The sequence below is a fragment of the Mauremys reevesii genome, linkage group 8, assembly GCF_016161935.1.
Source record: "Mauremys reevesii isolate NIE-2019 linkage group 8, ASM1616193v1, whole genome shotgun sequence".
Lineage (NCBI taxonomy): Eukaryota > Metazoa > Chordata > Testudines > Geoemydidae > Mauremys > Mauremys reevesii.
The window spans coordinates 65,393,701-65,420,855 of NC_052630.1; the positions used below are offsets into that span (position 1 = coordinate 65,393,701).

At 41.9% G+C, this 27,155-nt stretch overlaps 1 protein-coding gene and 1 long non-coding RNA gene across 10 annotated transcripts; one reads left to right on the plus strand and one right to left on the minus strand.

The window, feature by feature from the left end:
• Positions 1-801: 801 nt before the first annotated feature.
• LOC120371182 lies at positions 802-12,858 on the minus strand. 2 transcript variants are annotated; one of them, XR_005584186.1, is made up of 4 exons: positions 12,698-12,858; positions 7,647-7,747; positions 6,954-7,142; positions 802-820 (listed from the first exon to the last, which is right to left on the minus strand). It is a non-coding gene; the product is annotated as an uncharacterized LOC120371182 (long non-coding RNA). The 2 variants fall into 2 exon arrangements; XR_005584185.1 differs by lacking the exon at positions 12,698-12,858 and adding an exon at positions 8,770-8,889.
• LHX9 (LIM homeobox 9) lies at positions 4,370-26,211 on the plus strand. 8 transcript variants are annotated; one of them, XM_039486781.1, is made up of 7 exons: positions 4,370-4,393; positions 4,612-4,742; positions 10,544-10,828; positions 12,543-12,745; positions 13,858-14,213; positions 19,977-20,179; positions 21,452-22,068. In XM_039486781.1, exons 3-7 carry the CDS (start codon positions 10,655-10,657, stop codon positions 21,707-21,709), a joined length of 1,194 nt encoding a protein of 397 aa, XP_039342715.1. In that variant the 5' UTR covers positions 4,370-4,393; positions 4,612-4,742; positions 10,544-10,654; the 3' UTR covers positions 21,710-22,068. The 8 variants fall into 8 exon arrangements, with proteins under 8 accessions (XP_039342715.1, XP_039342718.1, XP_039342719.1 ...); XM_039486784.1 differs by having other exon boundaries at positions 4,384-4,393; positions 4,626-4,742; positions 10,710-10,828; XM_039486785.1 differs by lacking the exon at positions 4,370-4,393 and having other exon boundaries at positions 4,417-4,742; positions 10,544-10,614; positions 10,710-10,828.
• Positions 26,212-27,155: the final 944 nt, after the last annotated feature.

Sequence of the window (27,155 nt, forward strand, 5' to 3'; positions counted from 1 at the left end):
TACAAACTGAGACCACGATTAATTTCGCTGTAAAATCAAGAATACGGGTGCAGGTAGTACTCAGATTACCATCGCTTTACTTAACACTGCTACTGTATACAGCGTAAATCACTTCAAGAGATGTTGTTGATTTTGGTAGTAGATCGAGGAGTTTCAGTGATTTTTTTTTATTTACATCACTGAAGGCCATGTGTAACCTACAAGAATGCCCAAGAAGTGTAATCCCATTGCAAAACGGTTTTATTCTAGCAGTAAGAATTTAAAAGACTATATATTTGTATTTCGTTATATTGTGTGAATCAAAGCCATTCTTTAGAGAAGTCTGTTTGGAGCACAGGCCCATACTATTTTATCACATCATGCTGACATTCGAAGATCGTTAGATAGGCCATTAAAAAAATTAGTCTGAACTGAAGTACCACTGACACCGAGAGTGGCATTAAACCCAGATCGAACCACAGCATCAAGCTTTCGCCTCCATCAATTCCTCCGCCACTCTGGTCCAAGGAGAATGAAGACAAATGTGTCGTTACCAAGTCCATCTGCCATTCAGTGAAACATCGTAGCATCGTTAAGGGTGGCAAAGCACACACACAATCAAACATCGATCTTTCCACCCCTGTGGAAAGGGGTGGTGGTTGCCATCACCTTGAGGTAAAAATCAAAGGAGGCTTCCTGACAGACTCATTACAAGGTAAAGTCTCTGGAACTGAAAGGAGGGGCAGTGGGGGTCCCACAGATGCGTTTGAGTTTCTGAATAATTTAACTTCTGTGTATTTGATTGAACATCAGTCTGTTTGGTGTCCAAATTAGCAAGTGCCTTTGAAAAGACGAGAGAACTATGTTTGCAAACATAAAATGAAATGTAAAATATCGTACAAATATTCATGAGCTCCCAGGAGTTACTTAACTGTTGTATGATAGAAGACACCTAACTACGACATCTCAGCTTTATTTTATTTTGTTTTATTTTTAAGTCCTGTTCTATTTCCCATGAACGTTGGTGGTATCTTGACTATTGTATTTTTGTCTCTTTCTCATTAGGAGTAAATAACCCCCAAATATTCCTGATTAAGGTTTCCATTGATCACTTTGTGTTTCCAACAAACAAACCCCCACCAAGTACCTGACAAATATCTTTAAGATCGAGATGGCTCCCTTCCTACCTACCTCCTCTCAAATATGATGTGCGAGCTGGGTTTTTTGTAGGCAGTGATTGGACATTTAGCTATCATGATGTTATCTGAGAACTCCACGATGGACATTCCATCTTAGAAAAAGGACAGGAGGGGGGATATGATTACCCTTAGCTGTTGTAATAAGCCGAAAGATTTCCCTTCCCTTCCCGATTTGTGGATTGTGAATCACCCGAGTCTACTTAAACTGGAAGGTATTGTCAGTTGTTTGGTTGTCCCAGTTTGGTCCACTTCAGCTTTGGTTGAACGAAATGGCTTGACACCCATCCTAGAAAGCTCCCTGTGCAGCCTTCCAGATGCTAAGATTTAGATCGTTTGAACGTCAGCGCAGCCTTCTGGTAACATTAAACATCCAAATGGATTTCGTTTGCGTATTAATATTATTCCTTATGTATTAAGATGGGAGAGCAGCAGTTCAGAGCTAAATTACATTTGCCTCGTTTTAGTAATTGGATCTAAATGAACATTTACGTCTGGCAAGTAAATAGACTGAAGCCACATTAAACAGAATGTGTACAAATAGCGGAAAGTCCTTGGAATCACCGTTCTAGCAAATAGTAAATTAATGTTTAGTGTTATTAGGGGTGTTTAGATAGCCCCATGTATGCATGCAAATACATAGAGGGAGATTTTTATTGCAGGGAAATGAAAGCATAACAATCCTAAATGAACTGATCTGCTGCACTTAAAAGTATCCAAAGGTAGAATCTCATCAGTTTTGGGACTCGGGGAATCAAATGGTAGTTACTATAATGTAAGGATCCACAAGTAACTGGTTCCCCTTGTGTCAACATAGGAGGATCCATCGTTCTTGGTTATCTTATTAGCAGGAGAATTTCCAATGTAAGGTCTAGTTATGTCATCTCCACAGCAATAATAACAATGAAATAAAGCATGACATTATTTAAGCATGACGCAGCAGGTAGCTTATTATAAGCCTTGCATATTCCTCTGCCTCCTGCTCCCATTAGGGCGTCGGTAATTGGAAGAATATATATATATGTATAGATATAGATAGATAGATAGATAGATATTCTAAACGAAATCATTAGATGGGGAAAATGCATGGAAGGTTCCTTTGGATGCGTTTTGCGTATGGAAAGGGCAATACATCTGGCCATATAAACTCCTGGAGCTCACTTTAGAAAGGAATCTCTCTTTGCTCCCTTTCTATTTTGTGAGAGGAACAGTGCTTCCTCCAAAGTAGCTAATGCAGACATAGCCTGGGAATAGCAGCAATACATTGGTCATGGGGCAAGAAAAAGGCTCCTTCGAAGTAAACAGAAAAGATACAGAAGGTGCAGGTGTCCCAAGAAGATTCCAAATAGAACAAGCCCACTTAAATATACCTTTATCTATCTATCTATTCGTGCACACGGACAATTTCAAGGCAGATACAGAGATGCCGTTGCTGTGATTAAAGCTCTTTAGCATTAAGGATTGTTCTTGCCGTTGGCAGGGCTGGCTTTAAACTCCCTGGTTGTAAGTGGATTCGATGAAAAACTTTTAAAAAACGTGTCACCACCATGCATATTATGAAAGCAAAATAGACCTGCGGCTCCTTAATGTCAATAAGTCAAACTTCGTGTATTTATTTTTATCACTCTCCCACAAAATACCCATCCTGCAAAAAAGATTGCGACGCTTTTAGTATTATAGCACTTTAATTACTTTCCCTCCTTCACACCTGCTTAATCAGTCACTTCAGATGAGTTGCTGTAACACGAGATCGCGGTATTTACTGCAGGTCCAAGTTAAAATACTATGGGAACTGAAATTAACAAGGCTTCCCCGAATGTCACCCCTGAAACTCTGATTTCAAGCGTTCAGCATGACATTTCCATGCATTATTATATAAGCCATCTAGCTACTTGTAAGGACCGGAGAGAAAGATATTAAATACACCAGGAGCGGAGCCTTCACCAACCGTGGGATTACTGGCGAGATTCCCATCTTAAAGAACACGCTGAAAGTCGTGGCGTGGAGAGGAACACTTCAGTGACACGATGCTATTATTTTGTCTGCAGCATGAACTCGGTTCACACCAGCAGCTGTTTGTTGACAACTACCACCACAACTGCCAGAGTCTAGGCAAACTAGGGGATTTGCTGAACTGCCAAAGAGAGCATCATCAACCCAAACCCATTCCTGGCGCTGCACCTTCCTTACACGTGGTGGATTAATTGCTTTCAGACACTTACAGATTTTTGCCCATGACTGTACCACAAAAGCGTTATTTTTGACTTCGTAAGATCATTAGCATTCTTTGCTGTTTCGAATAAAGACTCATGGTGGCTACAGACACTAAATGGCCACGTTGCTTAGGAGAGAGGAGATGAAACTGTCACTGGGGGGCGGGGGGAGTCATCTAGTATTCCTGACCCAGAACCAACTGCCCGCGCCGTTAGGATTCTTACAGGAAACCCATCTCCAGGAAAGCCATTCTGTAAATAATTGGCGAGACAGACGCGTGTACTGCTCTCCCCTACGCTCATGGTTGAACCCCCTGGGCTCCTGGCGGTGCTGGGTTTCGCATGGCCCTGTAAGGAGAATGACTCTTAAAAATGACTCTCAGATCCATATTTTTTCTATTGTTTTGAGTCAGTGGATCGTTTGTCATCCGTGCCCTCACCTAAGAAGCAATGATTCCAATTCTTCTTGGCATCTGATTTTATTCTAATGCGTTAAATTGGATTCGGTTTTACAGTTATCCGAGGTTTGGCTGCGTTGTATTGTATGACAACTCCCAGTTTCATCGGGTTTGGCAATGCGAGGTTATTCCGTACATCCGTACATCATATCACATCACTTCAGGCTGAAGTTTGCTGTTTAGAGAATCCATTCGAGAGGGGTTCTTTCTATGAAAGTGGGAAGGGTTGATACATTCCAGAGCTGGTTCGGTACGATTTTCAAAAAAAGTACAGAGATGGCCCCAACACAGAGTTGCTGCTCAGCTGTGAATAGGCACAGAGCGAAATGAGGGCATGATGGGGAAATAGTGCAGTATTTTAACAACCCTCCAGTCCTTGCCGCCTTTTTAAAAAAATCCCCTAATATGTTATTTGCTTTACTAGGTTTATTTATAACCAGCTCCTCATTAGCACCTCACCTGATTACTGAGGAGGGAGAGCTATATCAGGAGAGATGACTGAGGGAGCTATACCAAGAAAATCCAGCAAACCAGCTACTTTTGGGAGGTGGGGTTTCTTTTTTTTCATGCTTTTTTGTTTATTTGTTTTGTTTAAAAAACATTTGGAGGAGTAAACACAAAAGTAAAGGACAGGTATAAAGTGTCTGTTGGTGAGAGGTCAGAGGTTAGAAATTCACGTCAATTCTGTGATAGAGGCTGTGGCGTGGAGCAGGGAGAGGAAACATATCTTTCCACCAAGCAGCTTGTTGATTTTAATTAACACAGGGATTCTCTGCTAGAAACAAGGAACAACCTCCATCTACTGGCTAGATCATTACGTCTCGTCTCCTTCCAAAACCCATTCCTCACTCATTAAGAAGGGAACAATTCTGGGGGGAAGCTGCTAAGGTCTTAAGGTAAGATCCTGCCTGAGTCTTTGCTAAGAATACAACTATTTAGACCTCACGGATGTCATTTGCTTGCCTTTTTTTTTTTTTTTTTTTTTTTTGGTGAGCCGCACAGAATGGGCTTTTCCCCAGGTGTATTCGCAGGCGACATTTGGTGCATGTAAATGTGTTTTAATCTAGAAATAGCAGCCTTCGAAGATTGAGCCATTCTTCTTAATAAAAGAAAGGCTGGGAGGGGGGAGGCTGTTTTGGGGTGGGTTGTTTTTGTTGTTTTTTTTTTTTGGAAGCTTCTTTACCAAATACACTAAAATATGACCAGTTCCCTGGGAAGCTCCGTGCGTCCTTGTTCTGATCACAACCAGGGTGCAAATACAAGGTTCATAGAAAACAATTAACAAGCTAACAGTTCTGAACTGCTCAACACAGTTCGGTGCTAGACTATAATCTTGCTCTGCCTCTTTCTTTTGGATGTGTGATTATGTGTTTGCGGTTACTCCCCATTTGGCTATGTGTTTCGCATTACTGCGCCGCATTATTTGTAATTAAAATAACCTTTCCTCAAGCCAATCAATAGTACACATTTCCAGGTTACTGGGAGATACAAGCACTTTGCTCTGGCTGTGTTTTTTCCTCCAATTGTTCTGTAGATAAAGATAATCTGTGTTTGTGTTACTCAGAGACTAAGAGCCACCGTACAGCCAGCCTGGGGAAGAGAGGCTGATTTTGTGAATCTCTGAGATTGTAATGCATCAGCTTTCTCCATTTCTGTATCATTCGAAAGTTGCCCGCAGAATATTTATGGGAATTCGAGCAGACTTCACTTGATAGAAAAAAGGTGGTGCTGGCAAAGGAGAGACTATTTCTGACATCGAAGAGGATATTTACACGACATTATCATTTACTTAAAATGCAATTCATTTACATGCTGAAGCAGGCTATATCTGAGCCCACTGCAGAAGGGATGTAACAACGTTCAGATTTTCCTCCTTTGTGCCCAAAGTGCTTGTATTAGCCGCGGATTTTGTGGGGTGATTAAATTGATCGTTAAAAGCATTTATCCCATCACTACCTTCTAGAGCAGAAAACCAGCATTAGGATTTGAAAATAGATTTCACTGTAGCCACCGCACTCGAAGGCACCAGGCTCAATGGTGCTGCTGCTTCGAGGGGGTTGTTTATTTGTTAATTTTATTTAATTTTCCGGTGTCAATTAAATTGGAACTTGCAGAACAGTTCGGGCACGTGAAAGAGGCGGTATGTAGATTGCTGGGTTTTGTGTCTGTGGTCAGCTGTCCGACCCTTGATCTGGCTCGCCAGAGTAGCACTAAGCAGCACGACACACCCTCTGGCATCGCCACGGTGCCATTCTCCCTAAATAAGCAAACGCTTGATTTAAGGTAGACTAAGGCAAAACCTCCTCTGCTTAAAGAACCCGCCTGCTTGAATACCCTCCCCCTTCTTCTAATTATTATTTGTCAGTTATTAGTTTGTATGTAGACCTTGTCCTAAATCCTCCGAACTAGACACAAGATCCGTTCACGCTTTAACAGGCTTGAGGCAGTAGCCCGTGGCAAAAAGAATACGGTCTCGATAGCAAAACGGATCCAAATGATCGCATTCGCACGCATGAAATCTGCCCTGGGCGCATGCTAATTGCAAAGCTGGAAGTGGTTTCAGCCGTCGCAGGGAAGGTTCCATGGAAGCGCTGAAGCGGAGGCGCGTTTTGTGACCACTGCAAAGCGTTCAGTGTCGCGATACAGAGACAGGGCAACATTTTACCTGCCGGGATGATCTCAGAAACAAGAGCATCCATCTCACCCCTTTAGTCCGGGAGTCCGAGCCGCACCCTGTCTCTGTTTTAAGGGAAAATCTGAAATCGCATAGCACGATCTGAACAGAGCCTGGATATTACTCAGCATCATTGTATCCTTCCTAAAATGTCGTTGATAGAGAGATTGGGTGGGTGAGGCCGTGTGAAATGAGAAACCAAATTCAGAATCAGTGGGGCACTGGTATAAATCGATTCTCAGAGGCGAATCGTTCGATTGGATGTGACATTTCCTATCGGATTGGTTTTAAATGATGAATTCTCTCTCCCACCCAACCAAACCAGCAAAACTCCTCCAGGAGCCAGCTGTCTGTCGCCCACCAACCTGCCCGAGAGCAGCAGAGTTACAATGTACAAAGAAATGAAGTCTTAAGAATATTGAAACAGATTTACCTTGGTCTACTACGGGCCTTTTGGAAATGAAGAAGTCACGTTTGATGCTAGCAACAAAGTTTTAGTGTCGCTCTAGGTCAGGAGTGGTCTCTCAACATTAAGATGTTAACGAGAAAAAGCTTAAGAAACCCCTGGCCTTCTTTGCTGGAGCAGCAGCAGCAGCAGCAGCTAGTGTATCCTTCACCGTAGCTGATGGAGCAGAAAGAAAGGACTCTAATTAATTAAGTGCGCCCGATTGTAAGGGGTTTAGTCACTTCTGAGTTTTGTTATGGGATCTGCCCAATTATTCCTAATAGCTCCATTGAGCTAACATAGTGATAGAAATGTAACAAATGATTTTTGGTTGGTTGGTCTCTCTCTCAAACGCCCTGGCTGGCTCGGAAGCTTTCCCCCTGCACCTGCAAGTTTTTCATTGAACCCAGCAAAAAGCCATTAGCAGACAAAATGGGGAGGAAAGGGGGAGAGAACGCTTCAACTTTTCAAGAGCACTTTGCCTGAAAGCGCCCGGGAGCTGGTATTGTAAACCCCGCTTCCTCTGGGGCGGGCTGGCAAGGAGAGAGGGCAAGAAGAAGCCACTTTCGGATGAGTGACCTGGTGGAGGGAAACCTGCAGCTCCTTGTACTCGTTTCCGGGCACGGAGACTAGCCTTTATTTTCAGTGCGGTCCCAGAGGTGCGCTCGCACCAAACCACACCTCTCTAGGCTCCGGGCACAGGCGATGAGTTTGCTCGGTCTCAGCTTCAGTCAGACGGGCAGGGAACAGCCACACACAGGACAGGGCTCGAGCGGTCCCGGCTGAGGAGAGAAACAAACACACATCGGATTAGGGTCCCCTCCACGCTGAGTCCGGGGACATTTTGAGCACGTATCTATTCCAAACGCAAGCGACTTCCTCTCTGGAAACCAGGGCCTTGCGGGGCAATCCTGATCGTTCTCATAAACCCGAAAACATCGGGAAGCCAGCTAGTTGGGGCATGGTTTGTTCCCGCTGCTACGGGAATATTTGGAAAGGCATACAAAAAAAACCACGTTAGGCAAAGAGGAATTCACTAGATTTACAATGATAACGGGGATATTTATATCATCCATCTGTTAAGAATAGATTTTTAATCATTTCCAAAACAGCTCTGTAATCTACAATACACCACACACCATTTATATATGCGCGCACACCCGGAATCTCTCGAATAGGTGTGTGCACATGCATCCACACACACATTCTGTAAACGGTTTAAATCTCTTCTCTGCGGAGAGTGAAGTTCGTCCTCTTCCTTTAAGCCATTAACCCCTTTCTCTTCCATTACAATCGTTATAATTAGGCAGAAAAGCCGTTGCTTCTGAATTCCTTTCCTAAAGCTTCATCTACCCACACTTGCTGTGCAATCTTGGCTTGTATACCCCCCCCCCAGCTGTTTTTTCTTGGGAGGCAAAGCAGGTGGAGAGGCAACTTTTTCATTTTCTGGCCTGGTTTGCGCAGCTCGGCTATAAATAAATAAATACATTTAAAGTTTCGAAATTCCACTGCAAACAGCACCCGCAGCCCGGATTGAATCGCCTTGTTTACCTTTTCCTTGTGGCTTGTTGTGTTAATTGACTTGTTTTCTCCAAGGAGAACCTATCCCTCTGAACACACACCCCCCCTTTATTTTTTCCAGGCGTTGACTGCTTTTCAGGAAACTGCGATTTGGGAGAGGACCTACCCATTTTTAAGGGAGAATCCCTGACCCTTTTGTGTCTGCCGTATCGTGTTATAGGAATTACTCTCCTATTTAAAAAAAAATTGATTTCCATCCAAAAGGGCTAATTACATTACTTACAGTAAATAGCAGCCCTGCTGTCCAGGGTCTAGTGTGCCAACCGAGAAAAAAATACCGGCTTATTTCACTTGATTGGCTCCATCTTTGTGTGAAATTGTGTTTTATGAGCTGTATTCTGGCACTGGGAGGAATGTAGCAACACTCAATCTGCAAATAACATTCATTTCAGCTACTTGGGGCGAAAGAGAAGGGAGGATTTGGGGGTTACAGAGGCGGGGGCGGAGACGCCGGGAGTCCCTGTTCGAAAGGAAATGGGGGCTGGAGGGGGTGTTTTCACGAGTCGTGCTGGAGTTTAGGGCGGAAGGCCACTAAAGGAGCCAGGGGAGCAGAACCGCCGCCAGGAAGATCCTGCAGCGGGGACTGAGGTGTCAGGAAACAGCCTGCAGCTGTTGCAGAGAAAAGCAAGGCGGAGAATGGTGTGAAAAGTAAGTGGGGAGAAGCGAGAGCTGGCCCAGACTGACTGTCCCACCCAGCCCTGCACACAGCGCTCGCTGGCACCGGCGCAGCCAGCTGAAATCCCCGCTTCTCCCCGGGGGTTGTAGTGCTCGGCGCAGCGCTGCAGCTGGGGAATAGTTCCGGGGGGGGGCTTCCTCCCTGCCCCATAACTCCCCCCCCCCCAGCTCACGGGACAAGGTGGAGCTGCGGCTGGGGTTTGCTTGCACTGTGAGGCTGAGGGCAAACGACGGGAGTCAGCGCCCGGCTGGACGTTAACAGGGCTGGAAGTTTAAACTTCACCTGGGGGGGGGCGGGGGATGCTGGGAGGTGACTCATCCCCCTGCGGCTGGGCAGGAGCAAGGTGCCTGGCGCTATCCCCAGCGTGCAATCTCTGCCCGGAGTCTGCGGTTACGTCTTCCACGTGGAAGCCTGGGTCCACGCGACACGAGCGGGGCTAATTGTCCAGCATCATTTCCGTGGACACAATAACTGGGGGGAGGTTGCTTAATGCTATTTGGTTAATTACACTGCTGGCAAGGTCCAGCCGCTCTCCACGATAATAACCTCCACCTACTCCCACAAAGGTGTTCTTCACATTTTCCTGCCACCACCAAAGGGCCTAAATGGGGGTGAATCTGGGGTCTGTAGGCGGCCTTGGCCATTCAGCACCACCAAGGGAGACAATAAACACTGCAAGATCCTGCACTTCTATGGGCAAGGCTGGGGGGGGGGGAGCGAGACGGGAGAGACCCACCAAAACAGTCCAGTAGGTACTTCTCAGCTCACCAACCCTGCACAGGATGCTCTGAGTTTCCCTTGTCCCTGTAACTCCCGTTTCCTGTGTGTGTGTGTTTGGGGTGGGGTGGGGTATAGATCCCACCCCACCCACCATCCCCAACTGGCATGTTTGTCACTGCTTGCCCATCACCGGGGGTTGAGATGAGGATGACAGGTCTTTGTTGTCTGAATAAAAATCAGTGGCAGCTCTAGGGGGAGAACTCCTCCTACTAAATTATCAAAAATGGGCTGGCTTTAGTCTCTTAACAAATTGGACAGAGCTCCGGAAAGCAGCAGTCCCAAATCCAACCTACAGGCACTGGGAACTTTAAAGCAACCAGGGACTGCTGAAAATAGCACTTCTTTTTGCTTTCTTTGTGTTCAAAACTATTTCCTTTCCCGGCCGATTTGACTGCCCCTAGTTCCAAGTCTCTGCAGTCAGGAGCCCCTGCTCTCCAGCGCAGTAACAGATTCTCCTGATTGTTTTTTTTGTTTTGATTTTTGTTATTCTTATTATATTATTTTTCTTCCCCCCCCTTGTTTGTTTTCTGCACATCTTCAGGAAGCCTTCGGTGCTTGTGCAAAGAGAAGCCACTATTGCAATCTCCCTCTGCCTGCGCCGTGCGCCTTGGTGTAGACATTTTGGATGATCTAAAGACTCTGGGGTCTGTATATGGAAATAGTGGGGTGCAGAGCAGAAGAAAATACTTGTCCTTTCCGTCCCCCAGCCATGCTTTTCCACGGGATCTCCGGAGGCCACATCCAAGGAATCATGGAGGAGATGGAGAGGAGATCCAAGACCGAGTCCCGCCTGGCCAAAGGCGGACAAATGAACGGCCGGGAAACGGTAAGAAAGAAGCGAGCACCCCTTTAAAGGGAATCACGCAAGATACGAGCCTGCACCCTGATAGACGCAGTCTGAGGGAAGAGAGAGACTCTGCTTTCCTCCCTCCCCCATTCCGTTATGCCCCTTAAGTTTAGAAACATTTTTGAGGCTCACGTTAATCACCAATCGCTCTTTAATGGAGTCTGTTATGCTGGGAGGCTGAGCCATGCATTCGTCTAATATTCGTGTGTGTGTGTGTGTGTGTGTGCGCGCGCTCAACTGAGTCATAAGAAGGAAAATATTTTAAGTTTCATAAGAGGGACACGTTTTAACTCATTACAGCGAAGCAGACCTCTGACTCCTGCATAGTTTGCAGTGGGAGCCTTGCTTTCTCGTTTATCAAGGGGCTACAGGCCGGGTTTTGAAAAGGTGCATTTTACCCTTAGCAGCCCTGGCACTTTCCAGACTGGACTGTAGAAGTCTTCGCTGCAAAATAGTTTGTTTTCTTCGGGGTGAGGGGCGGTGTTTTAAGTAAAAATGTCGCTTTAATGTCTGAAAAGGGAGCAGCCCCGCTGAATGTTATTTCTTACGATACATTGTCTGGAAATAATCTCTCTTTTCTTAGCAAACGAGTTGTAACCTTAGCACCCCACGTCTGGAGAAACGGTCCCCTAGCTTCATGCAATAGCTTCTGCAAAGCGAGCTTCTGCCTTTCTCCTACTTGTAGGACTTCCGTTGAGCACTAGAACACAAAGTAATCGCCTGGGGAACTGCTCTACCGAGCTCTTCCCCTGTTAAATAAACTCCTGAGGATTTTACAGTGTTAATTCAACTCACCCCCCCAGTTGTTACAAAAGGGAAAAAACATTGAATTGCGTTTGCATTTTCAGCTAAAAAGAATTCGGTGATAAAAACAGATGATTTTTTTACTTTTCATAAAACAAGAAAACAAAACCAAACCCAACTATTTTAAATTCACGTTTGGGGGGTTATTCTGGTATGTACACTATCCCTCCATCTCCGTTTCTTGTTACTGGGATTTCTTATGGAAAACAGGCCAACAGAAACTTGAAAAAGTTTATTAATTAAAGGAAAAGTCAATAATTTTAAGGGGGGAAACCCTCCCTGTGCATTCTTTTCATTAGGATCACTCTCCAACATTTTGATTGTTCTCAATTAATTCTTCATGGACTATTTCCCCTTTATTTCTGCTTTAAGAGGCCTATTTGCATTTAGAGGAGGGATTTTAAATAGTTTAAGCTGTATTCAAATTTAACAGGTATTCGAATTGGGAGTGTCTCCACTGATGCAAATTTCCAGGGCAGCAAGGCGATATTTTCCTACTCGTAAAAATACTCGGTAGTCTGGATTTCCTAGCACCAAACGGTGCAATTTTAAAGCCAACTCTGCAACTTCCCCAGGACTAGAAAACAATCAGTTCTCGTTTTCCTAGTGAGGCCTAATCACCGGGCTACAGGTACCGAAATGAAATTACATCATTAGAGAAGGTTTAATGGGCTAAATAGCCAAGTGTGTCCTAGTAAATACTTCCCTAGGGGAGATGGTCTGGCCCCCCTCAAAGGCCAGCGCAAATGCAGCCAGTTCGGTTCCAAACAGCTGGGGGTTCTTTCCGTGAGACCAGCCTTTGGTTCTTGCGGCAGTCCCAGTGCAAGCATCACACCGCCCGCTTGTCTTGATTTGTTTTCTCATCCACTTTTGTGTGGTTGTTTTGCAGAACATGCCCCCAATGAGCCCCGAGAAGCCTGCTTTGTGTGCTGGTTGTGGAGGGAAGATCTCAGACAGATATTACCTGCTGGCTGTTGACAAACAATGGCACCTCAGGTGTCTCAAATGCTGTGAATGTAAACTGGCTTTGGAGTCAGAACTCACCTGCTTTGCCAAGGACGGTAGTATTTACTGCAAGGAGGATTATTACAGGTACAGCACTCAGTCCCTACCGGTTCAAATGCACATCCCTTCCCAGAACAGCGGCGGCCAAACCGCTCATCTCCAGCTGGGGATAGCTTCTTATAGGCAGAGACTCCTCATTTATATACACGTGGCTTTAGGGCAATTGCGTCAAATGTGCCCCCTTTGTAAATCTCGCACGTGTAAAATACGGATCGACATTTTCAAGAGGCACAAAGTTAAAGCATGTTACGGTATGAACAACAACAGAAGATAGTCAGTTTCCCACTGGTCTAAGTGCTGTGGGACCGCTGCCTAAATTTCAAACAAAAGTTTCCTTCTCGCTGTAGTGTGTATATTTATTTCCAGTTTCCCAAGAGCAGGAGTCCCCCTCCTGAAGTGGCTAGGTATCTAAGCTAATGGCAAAGCTCTGCTTTGGAGAGACGCTGTAAAGAATAGCAGAGACAGTTCTTATTGATACAACAAACCATCCTTTCTGCTAAATCAAATCAGCTCTTTGCAGCTCACGACTAGATTTTTAATTCTCATCGGTCAGTGGCTCTAGACAGGCAGGATTCCAGCAGAGCGCAGTTTTGTGGCTTGCTTGATTTGTTTTGATTTTCCGTTGTCCCCCCCTCCCCCCCGTGCCCCGTTCTCTCTCCCTCCCAGCCTCTCAATCTGGTTTACGGTTTAAGGAAGGAAAGAGAAGTGAGAACAAGTTTTCTCCTAATGCTGCTTATTTAGCTTCATTAAGGCTAGTCGAGATGTTGTAAAATAAAATAAAAAATAAAATAAAATAAAAAAATCCAGGCAGAAAGGTCAGTTTCCTGAGAAAATTAAAGTGGACTGTTTCTGGCCCATTCTGGTTTTCTCATACACAGAATTTCTAACAAGCCCAAATAGTTTACATTAGCCAGGGCGGAGGCTTCAGGAGAGGCCTACGTGAAGGCCGTTCTCTGAGGGTTGGGTAGAAACGGGTCCAGCTGCAAGATTTGGGGAGCAAATATTTTTTAGTCTCTCAGTTCAGGAGCAGAAAGGAGGGTGGGGGGGCGTGATTCAAGTCAGGGGAGCTGGGCAGCAGCTGGGGGCTGGGCAGTGACTAGCACCTTCCCGGTTGATGCCCACTTTTCTGTTTCCTTCAGAAGGTTCTCCGTGCAGAGATGTGCCCGCTGCCACCTTGGGATCTCAGCCTCTGAAATGGTCATGAGAGCCAGGGAGTCGGTTTATCACTTGAGCTGCTTCACCTGCACCACCTGCAACAAGACTCTGACCACAGGCGATCACTTTGGCATGAAGGACAACCTGGTTTACTGCAGGGCCCATTTCGAGACCCTATTGCAAGGCGAATACCCGTCTCAGTTGAGCTACACTGAGCTGGCTGCCAAGAGCGGAGGGCTGGCACTGCCTTACTTCAATGGCACTGGCACAGTCCAGAAAGGGAGGCCCAGGAAGAGAAAAAGCCCAGCTCTAGGAGTGGACATCGTCAGTTACAACTCAGGTGAGAACAGCGCCCTGAACCTTTCACTCCACAGAAAGGGGCCTTCTCAGACTCCCCTCCCCTCCCCAGCCAGGGCAAAGCTTGCTTAACCATTAGAAATCAAACAAACAGTGCTCTGAGGGTTGCAGCATTTGCAGGAAAGCGAACAGCAGCCCCTCTAAAAAGCTGTCTTCCTCTATTGATGTCAAATGCCCAGACAGTCACTTCTCAGGGTGAAGACAACACCCCCACTCCCGCCCCCAAACCCAGCCCTATGGCTCTGTAGGAATGCGGGAGATGTGGTTGCTTTGATTGTCTCAAAATCAAACCCTCCACCACTCAGACCCCAATTCAGGGTCACCTAAACTGATCGACAGAAAATAAATCTGGAGGAAGTATGTCTGATTTCCGTAGGCCCGCAGGCCTGCACGTGAATCCGTAGGGGAGGGATAGCTCAGTGTACAGATATTGTAACTCATTCCTCAGGCTGAATAGTTTCCTATTCTGCTGGCACTTTTTTTTTTTACCCTCTCCTCCGCCAGCAGCTCCCTGCAGCGGGGCAGTAACAAGTAGCGTATCTGCTCCGTTCACAATGACAGGAAGGGACAACAGCTGAGCTGAAACAGCGTTATTACTCGAAACGCTTTTAACCTTCGTACCTTTGTCACCCAAGCATCAGAAAGCACCACGGGCCCGAATTAAAGAGTTTCAGGCAAGTCACACGGAGTTTCACTAACCTGCAGACGAACGAATTAACCGAATTTAAACCGAATTAAAAAATGACCGATCCCAAACGAATGTTTTTACTGAGTTTCGATTTATTCATGACATTGCCCTGCAACACGGAAAGAAAAGTGTGGGGGGTCGGGGTGTTTAGGGAGCAGCTCTGTGCTTTCCTGTGTAGGCAGCAAGACTTTTAACTCCCAGTTAAGATGGGGGCGGAATTCTGGGCGGTGATCTGCAGTTGGGCTGGGAAAGGCGCCTATGGATGGTGTGTCCATGTCCTGTAAGGGGGCGGGGGGTGCTCGAGGACTCACAACTTGGTTCAATGAAGCAAAGAGCTCTGAAGCGGTCACCGCGGAGGGGTGCACAGAAAAGGGGACCTGTCTGTTTCAGTTTGAAGAAACTGTTCTGCGCTCCATAAACACGCACCAACTCCGGCCTGGAATTCGGTCCCCAAGTTCAACCCCTTGCCACTGAGACACAAAGATTCCCCCCTTCCCCCCACCAGCACAAACCCCAGTCCTCCCCGGGCGGGCACTTCTCTTTGGGGCTGTTTGTGAAGAGGGCTTCGGTGTGGAATTGCTTAGCTGTGCGAGGCTATTTCAGCTCCTCTGATGCGTGGACCTTGGAGCCAGGGCAATCAGTGCATTAATTGTTCTTTGTTAATTGAAGATGACATTGGAATCCCTGGCCACTGAGCAGTCCCTAATCAATTCCCTAAAGGGTATGAGGAAGGGGACCCTGTAGCCCAGTCACTCGCTTCTAACGGTGGATTGAGAGCCAGGAATTCAGTTGTGGATCCATGTTATTCCTTATTCGCAACAATTGTCCGAGCTCCCCCAGACCCCTAGAAACCAAACATTTAGAAGTCATTCACTGTGATAATTAGGCTCACAAGCTTGGGGAGAGGCGAAAAAAATTGGCTACAGAGAAAAACCCTTTGAACGCTAATGTGGGGCGCAGTGAAACGCATTTTTAAAGGCAAATATGGTGTTTGCGTTTGTATGTTAGGCTAAAAAGTCTTTTCTTTCTTTCTCCCCCTCGTCCCCAGATAGTTAGCGGGGCCACTCTCTGCAAAGGAGGTTAAAGAGCCGCATCTAGGACTAGGAGACAAAATGTAGCTCACCCAAACGGGAACGCAGAGTTTACACGGGGAAATGTCCGAGAAAAGCGAAGCTACTTCTGACCGGCTTCTTTCGACTCAGTCAAGATCAGCCAACATAATTTTTGTAGCTTTAGCATATCTTTTTGGGGGGGGGGGGGGGCTGGGGGAAGGGGGGACTATAAACACCCAGTGCTGGCACGTGGTCTGGAGAAAGTACATTTTACAACTAAACTAAAGACGGTCTAGCGCTGATAATTCCAACCATTGACCTAGTTAACACCCAAGAAAGCCACAGAATGACATGAAATAGATATAATTGTTATTAGAAAGGAAAAAAAACCCTCTGCAGTAGGCAGCAATTTAAAAAAATATATATTTTTCCTCGTTCGCCTTTGGCTTCAGGATTGAGAACTATTCTTTTATGGAATTGTCTCCAAAGGGTAACGAATCTAAATAGAAACAAACATACAGGATTCAAAGCGAGAATTTAGAGCAATCGGAAAAGTGGGACAGAGATCGGGTGTTTAAACACTTACACTTTCCCAAAGCAGGAAGCAGTTTAAAAGGCAGTATTCTAGGGTATCTTTCTCTCAGATATTAGCCACAACATGTGCTGTCCTTTTGCATATGTAATTAACGGTTTAGCTGGAAACCTGGGTACTGATTCTCTAATCTAATTCAACACAACAGGATAGAAAGGATGAAGTGAAAGTCTTTTGTCAGGCATGATGGATTTGGGTTTAAAAGATCTCATCAAATATAACTTTCAATTGTATGTGGCAGGGCAGCAAAAAGGTGTTTTCCTTTTGGTGGTATTTCATTAATTCTGTACGAAAGAAAGCCAGTAAGTTTTTCCATCTCTAAAATATTGCAATTCCAAGTCTGTTCCTACTTTTCAAACTCCATGTTCGAACTGCTAAATGAATGTGTTGGTGACCCCTAGTGGCATCTGTAGGCAGGCGTATTCCTCAGGTAAAGGCTGAAAACTCGTTAAAAAACTATGTTTATCAGAAGCCTGATCATTACTAAAACCAAGATATTTGTCTTTAGACCAGTTTAACTGCAATTTTACACCCTGATGGGTTCCTGAACACGGACACTAGTGATCAGTGATTGTTTTGTCTTTTAGCTGCAATTCACTGTGAAAACATTTCTGAACACTGGAACATAACTTAAACCTATTTGTGCTAAAACTTACCAAGCTTCGGACTGCACTCTGCAGCCAGGCAAAGGAACCCATTTGTTGTGTTAAAAACTAGTTTGTAACTGACGATGTAAAAGAATCTGAAGAGGGGCAAAAACTTACCTTTCCAATAAATCAAGGTGAAGGACATTATGGAAACAACCCAAACTTCTAAAAAATTGAAATAAATGTGTTGCTAGCCCTGATGCAGCAAACAATTTGACCATACAATGGAGAAAAAGTTTATTCTCAAACAAGATTATATGAATCTTGCTTAGATTATGCGTGTATGTATGTGTATATATTTTATATATTCACACACACATAAAGAGGCAGGATAGTGTTGTGGCTAGGCACTGGAGTAGGCTCTAGGAGAACTGGGTTTTGTTCTTGGCTCTGACACAGTCCTCTTTTGTGACCTTGGATGAATCACTTAATCTCTTTGTTTCTCTGTTCTTCAGCTACAAACTGGAGACCTAACAATACTTCAGAGGGTTATGACGCTAACACCATTAATATTGGTGAGGGGCTCAGATACTATAGTGATAAGTGCCCTCTAAATAATGTACCTGATCCATCTTAGTTACTATATGTTAGAAATAATTTCTATTTTGAGAGCAACTGTGTTGAACAATTGTCCAAGGGACAGAAAGGTCATCAAATCTGAACAGTGTAAGTTATCTCAAAATGAAGGCAATTTTTCTTTCCCTAGGGCAATGTTTTCCACAGCTATTGCTCAAGAGCTCAATCTCTTATGGTGTGTAAATGTAATAACTATGCAAAGTGTATTTGGTGAGATCTTGGCAATGGGAAGTGTATTGTGCTGGCCACTAAAAAAAAAGATGGTGCAAAGAAACATGCAGTAATGTATTGCCTGAATTTGAGCTGTAGACTAGTTTTTCAGGGACTAATGTAGCATTTTAAGCCACATGATGCTATTTCAGCCACTTAGAACAGCCACTTAGAGAACAAACTGGTGTAATTATTATATAAATTGGGATTGTCAAAGGCACCTGAGGTAGTTATGAGCCCGTGTCCCATTCACTTAGGCACCTTGGAAAAGCCAAGCCATGATACATAAATAAATGCTCAGAAACCACAGTGACAAATGTGCTAAAAGAGGCTGGCTAGGCTAGCCAGTCAGATACACTGGCATTGTTGTTGCATAACTTGAATGCTTTAATAAAGAATGGCCTGCAATTGGCTAAAATAACTTCTTAGGGCAAAATTTTGATTTTCTTGTTCACCATGAATAGTATTTTACTGCTCAAACAGTCCCATTGAAGGTAGTAGGACTGCATGTGGAATAAAATGTTATTCAGCAAGAGTAAAAATATTGGAAACCTGATCCTAAGTTACTTTCAAGGTAATTTCCACTTCCAGATGGTTTCAGAGCTATCAGTTTATTTTTTTTGAAAATACAGATATGACTATAATTGCAGCTAGAATCTCTTCCATCCTGGATGAGCATTCACCTGATCCTTTGTTTATGTGTTGTGCAGCTACCATATGTAACTGTTGACTCATCTCTTAATTCAGTAGGGAGCAAAGCTCTGAGAAGACTTGAGCTTTTTATTTTTGGGGTAGTTGAAAGTTGTTTTACCTCTTTTTAGCATTGCAAGTCTCAGAGGCTCTACTGACTGATGCAATGCAAAGTGCTGTGTGCTTTTCATATTGGTGGTGGGGGGGGTGAACTAGGAGTTGGCTAAAACTAGTTAATAAATCTAACTCTAGGGAAGTAGACTAAAGGAAATTCAAATGAAGAATTTATGAAGCCTGGGCTAATTTACATGGTACATCCTTAACAAATTTTAAATTAATGTTTTTTAATTCATATTCTTTGTTATGTGACAATCAGATTTGCCCTCTGTGTGATTGTACTATCTTTGTAAAATATAATCCTGAAAGTTATCAGATTATTTTTCAGGCCAAAAAGTAAAACATGGATGACTTTGTTATTTTTCTTGGTATTTGTGTTATTCCTGTCCCAAGCATAGGCAGTAACACCATGGTACCCAGCACTACTACTGGCCTGGTGTGCAGCTCACACCCATGAGGCAGTAATCTGTAATATATTTCTCATTCAAAGTCACTTTAACAACTTTACACATCATCAAATCAAGGCACATCTTTAGTTCTGTGGTCTGGTAGTTGGCCATTCCGCAGAATGGTCTATGTAGGTGCCAATCTAGCTGTGGTACCATTGCAGGCACCAACCCCAACACTTTTCATATAAAATTCTAGGCAGAATCCAAATACATTTATTTTGGGTTTTATCAACAAATAGTTCAGTATTTATACTTGTCATAACAAGCCTTCCCACCTAATGCTTCTTTTTTTGCCTGGTGGTGATTTGGGAGGATTCAAAATGTTGGTTTGATCTTTAGTCTTCTCTCAAGCTAGGGCAGTTTCAATGAGTGAAATTTTAAATGATTCTTTGGAAACGTAACAAAACCCTTCATCACCAGAGGGACCTGAAAATTAATGCCAAAGCAGTGAAACTTGGCAGATCTACTCTCAATATACTGTTTCCTTAGCAGGTATGAGCCTGGGGGATATAATAAATGTTAAGAACAGGAAAAGGCCATCCTCCTCACCTTTATTTGTTAATCCAAATACCCTTCCTGCCCATCCCGACACCATATTAGCTCAATCCCTTCTTTCTTCTCCAAAAATAGGGTGTGATTCTGGAAACTTGCCTTAGTTTTATTTACTACAGTATGATGCATGATCACCACCAACTCCTTGTTGTGTCATGTTGTTTACTGATCAGGTTGTAATGAGAATGAGGCAGATCACCTGGACAGAGACCAGCAGCCTTACCCCCCATCCCAGAAGACTAAGCGCATGCGCACTTCCTTCAAACACCACCAGCTCCGCACCATGAAGTCCTACTTTGCTATCAACCACAACCCAGATGCCAAGGACCTCAAGCAGCTTGCCCAGAAAACAGGCCTGACCAAGAGAGTTCTGCAGGTAAGAAGCCACCATCACAGGCTTGACAAAACTTCCCTCCCCCTGCCAATACAATAGTATCTCCCTTATTTAGACTGTTATATGTATATCTCTTCTTCTTAGTATAATATTGCTGTGTCCCTAGTGAGTGTGCAGAGAACTTAATGGGTAAAGTACTATATGGCAGGAGTGCCGAGTGTATAGCTCACCACCCAAATTCAGCCCACAGAATTCTGAAATATGGTTTGTGATCACCCTCATCCTTGATAAGAGGGAACTATCTCCCGAGACTACAAGCCCCAGTGAGGAAAGCAATGCATCCTGGGACTTGTAGTCTCTATGTGGTGACCTCTATATTAAAAGGGGTAGAAGCAATCTGCTCCATTTTACACAACTGAGGTGCAGCCTTTGGGCTCCCTTTAAGTTGTCATTGTGGCCCTTGGTTGGGCAAAGTCTGGGTTTCCCTGGGATATGGCAAGCAAGCTTTGACTGATACGATCCTCCAGGACCAGATTGCTTCCTACTCCATGTCTACCACTAAGGTCCTCCATAGTAAAGTCAACAGTTAGTCACTCCCCTACCTAAGATACTCCCCCAAAAAATCAGAGTTTAAAAAAATAAATAACTGTAAATCCCCTCTCATTGTGTGCTAGCTCAGTGAAATTAAAGTGAGGTATGTAGTGCTGTGTGCAGTGTGCAGAGAGAGGGCAGTGATCGAGGCAAAAGGAGAATCTATTTGCATTAATTGCTTGTCCATGCTACATGTCACCTAAAATATTTGAAATGAACCTACAGCTTTACAGGGAAGAGGACTAGGAAACCCATATTAATAACCAGTGTTATAGGGGATGGTGTCATTTCCCCTTTTAAAGTTTTCAGACTTTAAAAATGGTCACAAAAGTTTACCAGCCCAAGCACAAAATCTTTACTTTACCCATCCTTTACCATGATGACCTAGGACCTAGGTAATGGAACAACACCTCCCACCCCAAGGATATGTTACTTTTCCATCAGAAAAGTTACTCTCCTTGGATGAGTGGGTGAGTAGAGTTCTGCAAGGCTGCTCTAAGAGATCCTCATTGTGGGCTTCAATGTTCCATTAATCAGCACCCACAGTGCTGGACCTAATGTACAGATGCCTTTGTATGAAGGAAATGATGCAAACTAGTAAACAAAGATGTAGAGTTACTTAGATGATTTGCCAAACAAAAACAAACATAAAAATACATAAAAGCAAAAACAAAAAACAAAAAGCAAACATCGGTAAAGAAATCAATTGGGATTGGTTTGCAGGTTTGGTTCCAAAACGCAAGAGCCAAATTCAGAAGGAACCTTTTGCGGCAGGAGAATGGGGGTGTCGATAAAGCTGATGGCACGTCACTTCCGGCACCGCCCTCAGCAGACAGCGGCGCTCTCACTCCACCCGGCACTGCGACCACTTTAACAGACCTGACCAATCCCACTATCACTGTAGTGACATCAGTGACCTCTAACTTGGACAGCCACGAATCCGGGAGCCCCTCACAAACTACCTTAACGAACCTTTTCTAACATTTGAGTTTTTTTTAATTCTTATTCTTCTTTATTATTATTTACAAGACTCTTTATTTTTTTTAAACAAACCCACAAAATATTTGGGAAAACAAACAGCTTGGTGTGTAGCATCTGCAGCCACTTGGCAAATGAGTTTGCAGTAATATGTCTCCATTATAAATGAACATATTTTGTCTATAAATTGTATTTGGATTTTTTTTTAATTCATCAGACAATTGAAGGGAAAGTTATGAATCATTCTAATAAGTGCCTCTTAAAATTGTATGTTACTTATTTCCAGAATCTTGGGGGGGAAGAGAGGGAAAAGAAAATGATATTCCCACTCTGATAATCCGAGAAAGCCTCTGACAGTTAATTTAAAGCCAATAGTTTGCTGCTCCAGGATTGTATGTGCATTTATGGAGTTTCAGAGTCCTAAGTCTAACTTTATTTTTATAATACATGTTTAAGTTTCATACTATGTAGTTTTCACACCTACAGAACAAATTAAATTAGGAATTGGAACAGACAGAGGCATTCCAAGTGTCAGTGCTTCTTCTTTTTCTTCTTCTTCTTCTTCCTTCTTCTTCTTCTTTTTTTTTGGTATAAATATTAGTTATGAGCTTGACCCTGTATTCATTGAGCACCCAAAATTCCCACACAGGTCAATAATCTCAACCCTGCAAGCCATTCATCCATGTGGAATGTCCATTGACACCAGTGGGAGTAGGGCACGGATGGAGGACTTGCAGGATTAGGCTCAATGGGACTGGTGTGTAGGTAAGGACTGCAAGATCAGGCCCTTGGTCTGTGAATTCTGAATTATGCACACCAAAGGCCTTAATCCTGCAAACACTTATGCTCCAGAGTAACTTTACTTATGTAAGGAGGTTCACTGAAGTATACACCCGAGGAACTATTCAAATGAAGAGTCCCATTGATCTCAATGAGTTTTCTCATATGAGTAAGGTTACTGTTGCATGACTGTTTGCAGGATTGGGCCACAAGGCTGAATAATTCAATATAAGTTTTAGCATTGCCTAGGCAAAATTTCATTTTTTCCCACTCTGCCATAAATGCCACTGATTTTAATTTAAAAAAATGAAAACAATTCACTCTATATGGCCCTGATCCTGCACCATTAAAGCCAACGGGAGATTTGTCATTAACTTTAGTGAGTGTAGGATGAAGTTCTAAACGTATACATATGTTTATTACTAAGGCAATTCTCGATGAATTAAACTTTTTCAGGGAAGATGGAAATAAGCAAAATATAATTTATTAAGATGTTTAAGGAAACTGATTTTAGTACATTTTATTCATGCTATTTTGAATTTATTTTAGATGTTTCATGAGATTGTATCAGACACTTTGTTTAATACATGAACTTAAATCTTTAGTACATTAATATTTCTAATATATACTTTAGTTTTTTAACTTTTGTATAAAAGAAAAATGCATTAGAAGAATTCTTATGAAATTTGGAATTGGCAGTGGGTAGCTTTGAGGCAGATAAACTCAGAAGACCTTGTGGATGCTGATCTAAATACATTTCCTAGTTTACAATAGCAATTTTTTTTTCTTTTTTTCTTTTTTCTTCCTTTTAATTAAGCTAAAAGTCTGAATGGTCTGGGCAGTGGTGAATGTTCATTTGTTCCCCTTTATTGTAGTTTAAAACAATTGTGGAAAGTCTGAGAAACAAAAACAAAAAAAACAGTCAAGATCTACATCTTGCTTTTAGTGGATTGTTAAGAATAACTTTGCACATAGAATCCACTTTTTAGACCCCCCATCAAATCTCTCTTTTGGTGGTGAAAGTGGATATTTAATATATTTTAAAGGTGTCCTTTTTGGCTGTATAAATGTGTGGTTACATATTGACAGTTCACTGCCCACATTAAAGTGCATTATTGTAACTTTTGCTCAGGGTTTTTAGAAAATTAGCACAGAAAAGTAGCTTATTTTTTAAAAAAAAAGATGATGGAAGAGATGTTAACACTGTAATAGAAGAAAGGTGTGTTTGCCATTATATATTTAGCAAGTTTGGTTATCATCTTCTGTGGAGCTTAAATCTTGACTTTTCCTATTTCGATTACCTTATGGGCATTTACCACTAACCAGACCAAACAACCTTGGTAAGGCTGAGATCTTTATTAATACACTTTTACAGGTAAAAATATTGATACTTATAAATTTTGTTCTTTGACAGAACAATATATGGTACTATAGATCTACTTTATTAAGTAGACTAATTATAACTCAGTTCTACTATGTGCCTTATGATATAACTTGGGAGTAAGTTTGTGAAAAATCAGGATATATGTGTTGTTTGTTAAATTAACTGTTTTAAGCCCTTTTGACACCTCACTAGTTTTGTACTGTTTTACCTCTTATTTCTGAAACTCTTTTTATGGTGTATCCTGTTAGAGGGGACAAACATGTCATAGAAAGCAGTTGTGCACTCTTTCAGATATAGTTGATAAATTCAATAATCTTATATATTGAGCTTCGTGTTTATAGTACAGTAAGTGGTCTAGCAAAATTGTCCATGTTTCTTTGTTTATTGATAAATGCATTGTATAGAAACTATTTCCCCTAAATATTTATGGACCAAACAATTGTGATATATCCTATTAAATTTGTGTGAATAAATCATTTTGGATCCAAGGAGTTTTATTTCCCATCAGTTTTTTTTTAATTTAAGTCTACCTGTATCTATGTGTCTCTTTGCATTTTTACTATGAATGGATGAATGAATGAATGGTGTTAAACATGTGAACGCAATCTTATAAATGTGATTTCTTTTTAGGTTTTCAATTTCTTCATAGTAAATGTACTTACCATTGAGGGCGCAACTTAGGTTTTAATTTTTAAATCTCCCCCTTTTTCTTTTGCACCTGAAAAGTAATGCCCCACTGATTTGATATTGCAACCTTATCTTAGGATTTTAAAAATCAGATAACTAGCAGCTACAGTAATTGCATGAAAAATATAACAAATAATTATGATGAAATGAATCAAGATTTAATGCTAGGTATATTGAACACAAACTAGAATTGCAGACCCCTAAAAGCCAGGTTGCTCTGTAGTTTAATAAATTGTCACTATGATTTCTTTCAGGGAGAACAAATCTTGGGGCATTACAGCCAAACATCCCGACGTTTGAAAATTCCCTAAAGTATTAAAAGAAGGGGAAAAGTTTGATCGGAAATCCACTGCAGTGAAGACAAAGACAATATTAGGTTATGATAATCATATATTTAAAAAAATTTTGAGCCAAAAATTTAAAAAAATAAAATAAAAGACTCAAATGTCATTTCCTGAATGTTAACAAAACATATGTTATTTTATGGTGTTTAATTATCAGAACAAAAGACTTAAACAATTTGTGTGGTATTAAAAACAAATTTAGAGAAACTGTGTATAAAACCAGAGCAACCTGGCAGCAATCTACCCAGCCCATATTTGAAGACAATTCTTCTTAAAAACAAATTAAAAATCACATTTGTCAAGCACAAGTACTTGTAAAATAAAATCCGAATGCTTTCATTCCACTCGCTTGCTAATGTGTATTAGTCATATCTGTTAAATGGCATATTGTAAATTCAGAGGAAAAACTTTTCACTCATTTAAGATCATAGGGATCAAAACCCAGTAATTTTAGTACAATTGTTTCTGACTTCTTTTTTTTAATAAAACAAAGAAATCTGCATGCACTTTTCCATCTGTCACCAATAGTGTACATTTCTGTATGATGAATTTTCTCTTTGATGTTTCTTGTATAATAAATAGCTTTCATTAATAAACATTTTATTTGATGCAAACATAGTTAACTTTATGTAAACACATAGCTAACTGTTGAAATTAATTTAAACTCATTTTTTGAAAAGAAGCAGTACAGTACATTTCCATCATGTTATATATAGAAAACCAAAAGAATGAGGTGGCAATATTGTTGCAAAGTGTAAAATAATTTCCTTTGGTGTTTAAATTTTTCATTTTCTTCTCTTCTTTTGTTGTGTACAATTGACATATCTAAAACAAAATTAATAATAATTCCATCAGCCTCAACAACAAAACTAACAAAGTAAAATCAGCATAGGAAAGCATATGCAGTATAGTATGCAAAACCATCAATGACTTTTTAGAGTACAAAGGTATAATTTATGGAACCCTGAGACGTTTACATCTTCACTATGCAATGAACAAATTTACTGAACTGTTAAGAAAAGGCTGTCCTAAGAAAGAGCTGATCTTTGCCCATTCCAAATCACAGCCGAGTTTAACAAGCCAACAAGCAAGTGTAAAGATAACCAATTCTTTAGTAATGAGGTTTTATAATTGTTCAAAGGACTATTTGCAGAAAGTTTTTTTTAAACTATATTGCTATTTAGCTATATATCCAAAGCATATGTTAAACAAATTAACATATACGAGACTTGCCAGAAAATCTTTTCATTAAGATGAAATTTTTATTATATAGAAATGAACCCTATGTAAACAATGTACCTTTTATGAATACTGACAGACATTAAATATTTCACTTACGTGTATCCTCAGCATTCTGAATGTTTTCTTAAACTCTCAGTTTCTGAATACTAAAGAGAAAACTCAAACAAGTCCAGTACATATTATTATTAACAGCATAACACAAAATTGCACACAGATTACTTCAATAATCTTCTGAAGACCAGTATGTAGAATGCACAAGCTGCAGTTACTTATCATTTACTAGTAGCAATTATGGTGAATATTGTTTAAATAACACTTTTATAGTATGTGTTAACATACTGTTGAAAATAAAATTAGCACAGAGGATTTAGTTAAAATCAGCTTGAGAATTTAAACTCTGTTGTGAAATCCTTAAACTGTGTTGCTGTATGAAGCAACTCAAGGTAAAAAAGCAATGAGTCATATCACATTATACTATTGGTTCTCTCTGCTGTGCTTAGACAAATAATGCAATTACAAAAGTTAAGAAATTGATCTAACCAATAAGCGACTTCTGAGTGGGGTTGGGCACGGGGTGGAGGGGGAAATCCATCTATTCCCTGTAAAATCTTGTGCAAATCAATGTGTTCATTATCTCTAGTAAATGGATTAACTCCTTTCCCCCATTAATTCTTAGAGCCATACTTTCATTAAAACTCATCCTGAGTGGTTCCAGTTTTCATCTGATTTAAAAGTGGGAGGGGAGAGAAAATTGTGTTAGCCAGAAGCTCTAGGTGAAACCCTGGCTCCATTGAAGTCAATGGCAAAACTTCCATTGACTTCAGTAGAGCCAAAATTTCACCTGCCCCATCTAACTAGTGCTGTTAGGCATAGATTCTGCTCATCGATCCATACTCAGAACTATCATTGACTTCAATGAGTTTTGTACACATGGTGCTACGGCTCATCTGGAGATTTACATTAGCCCACCTAGATTAGTTCTAAGCAGGACAATACTTGTTTAGTACAGGAA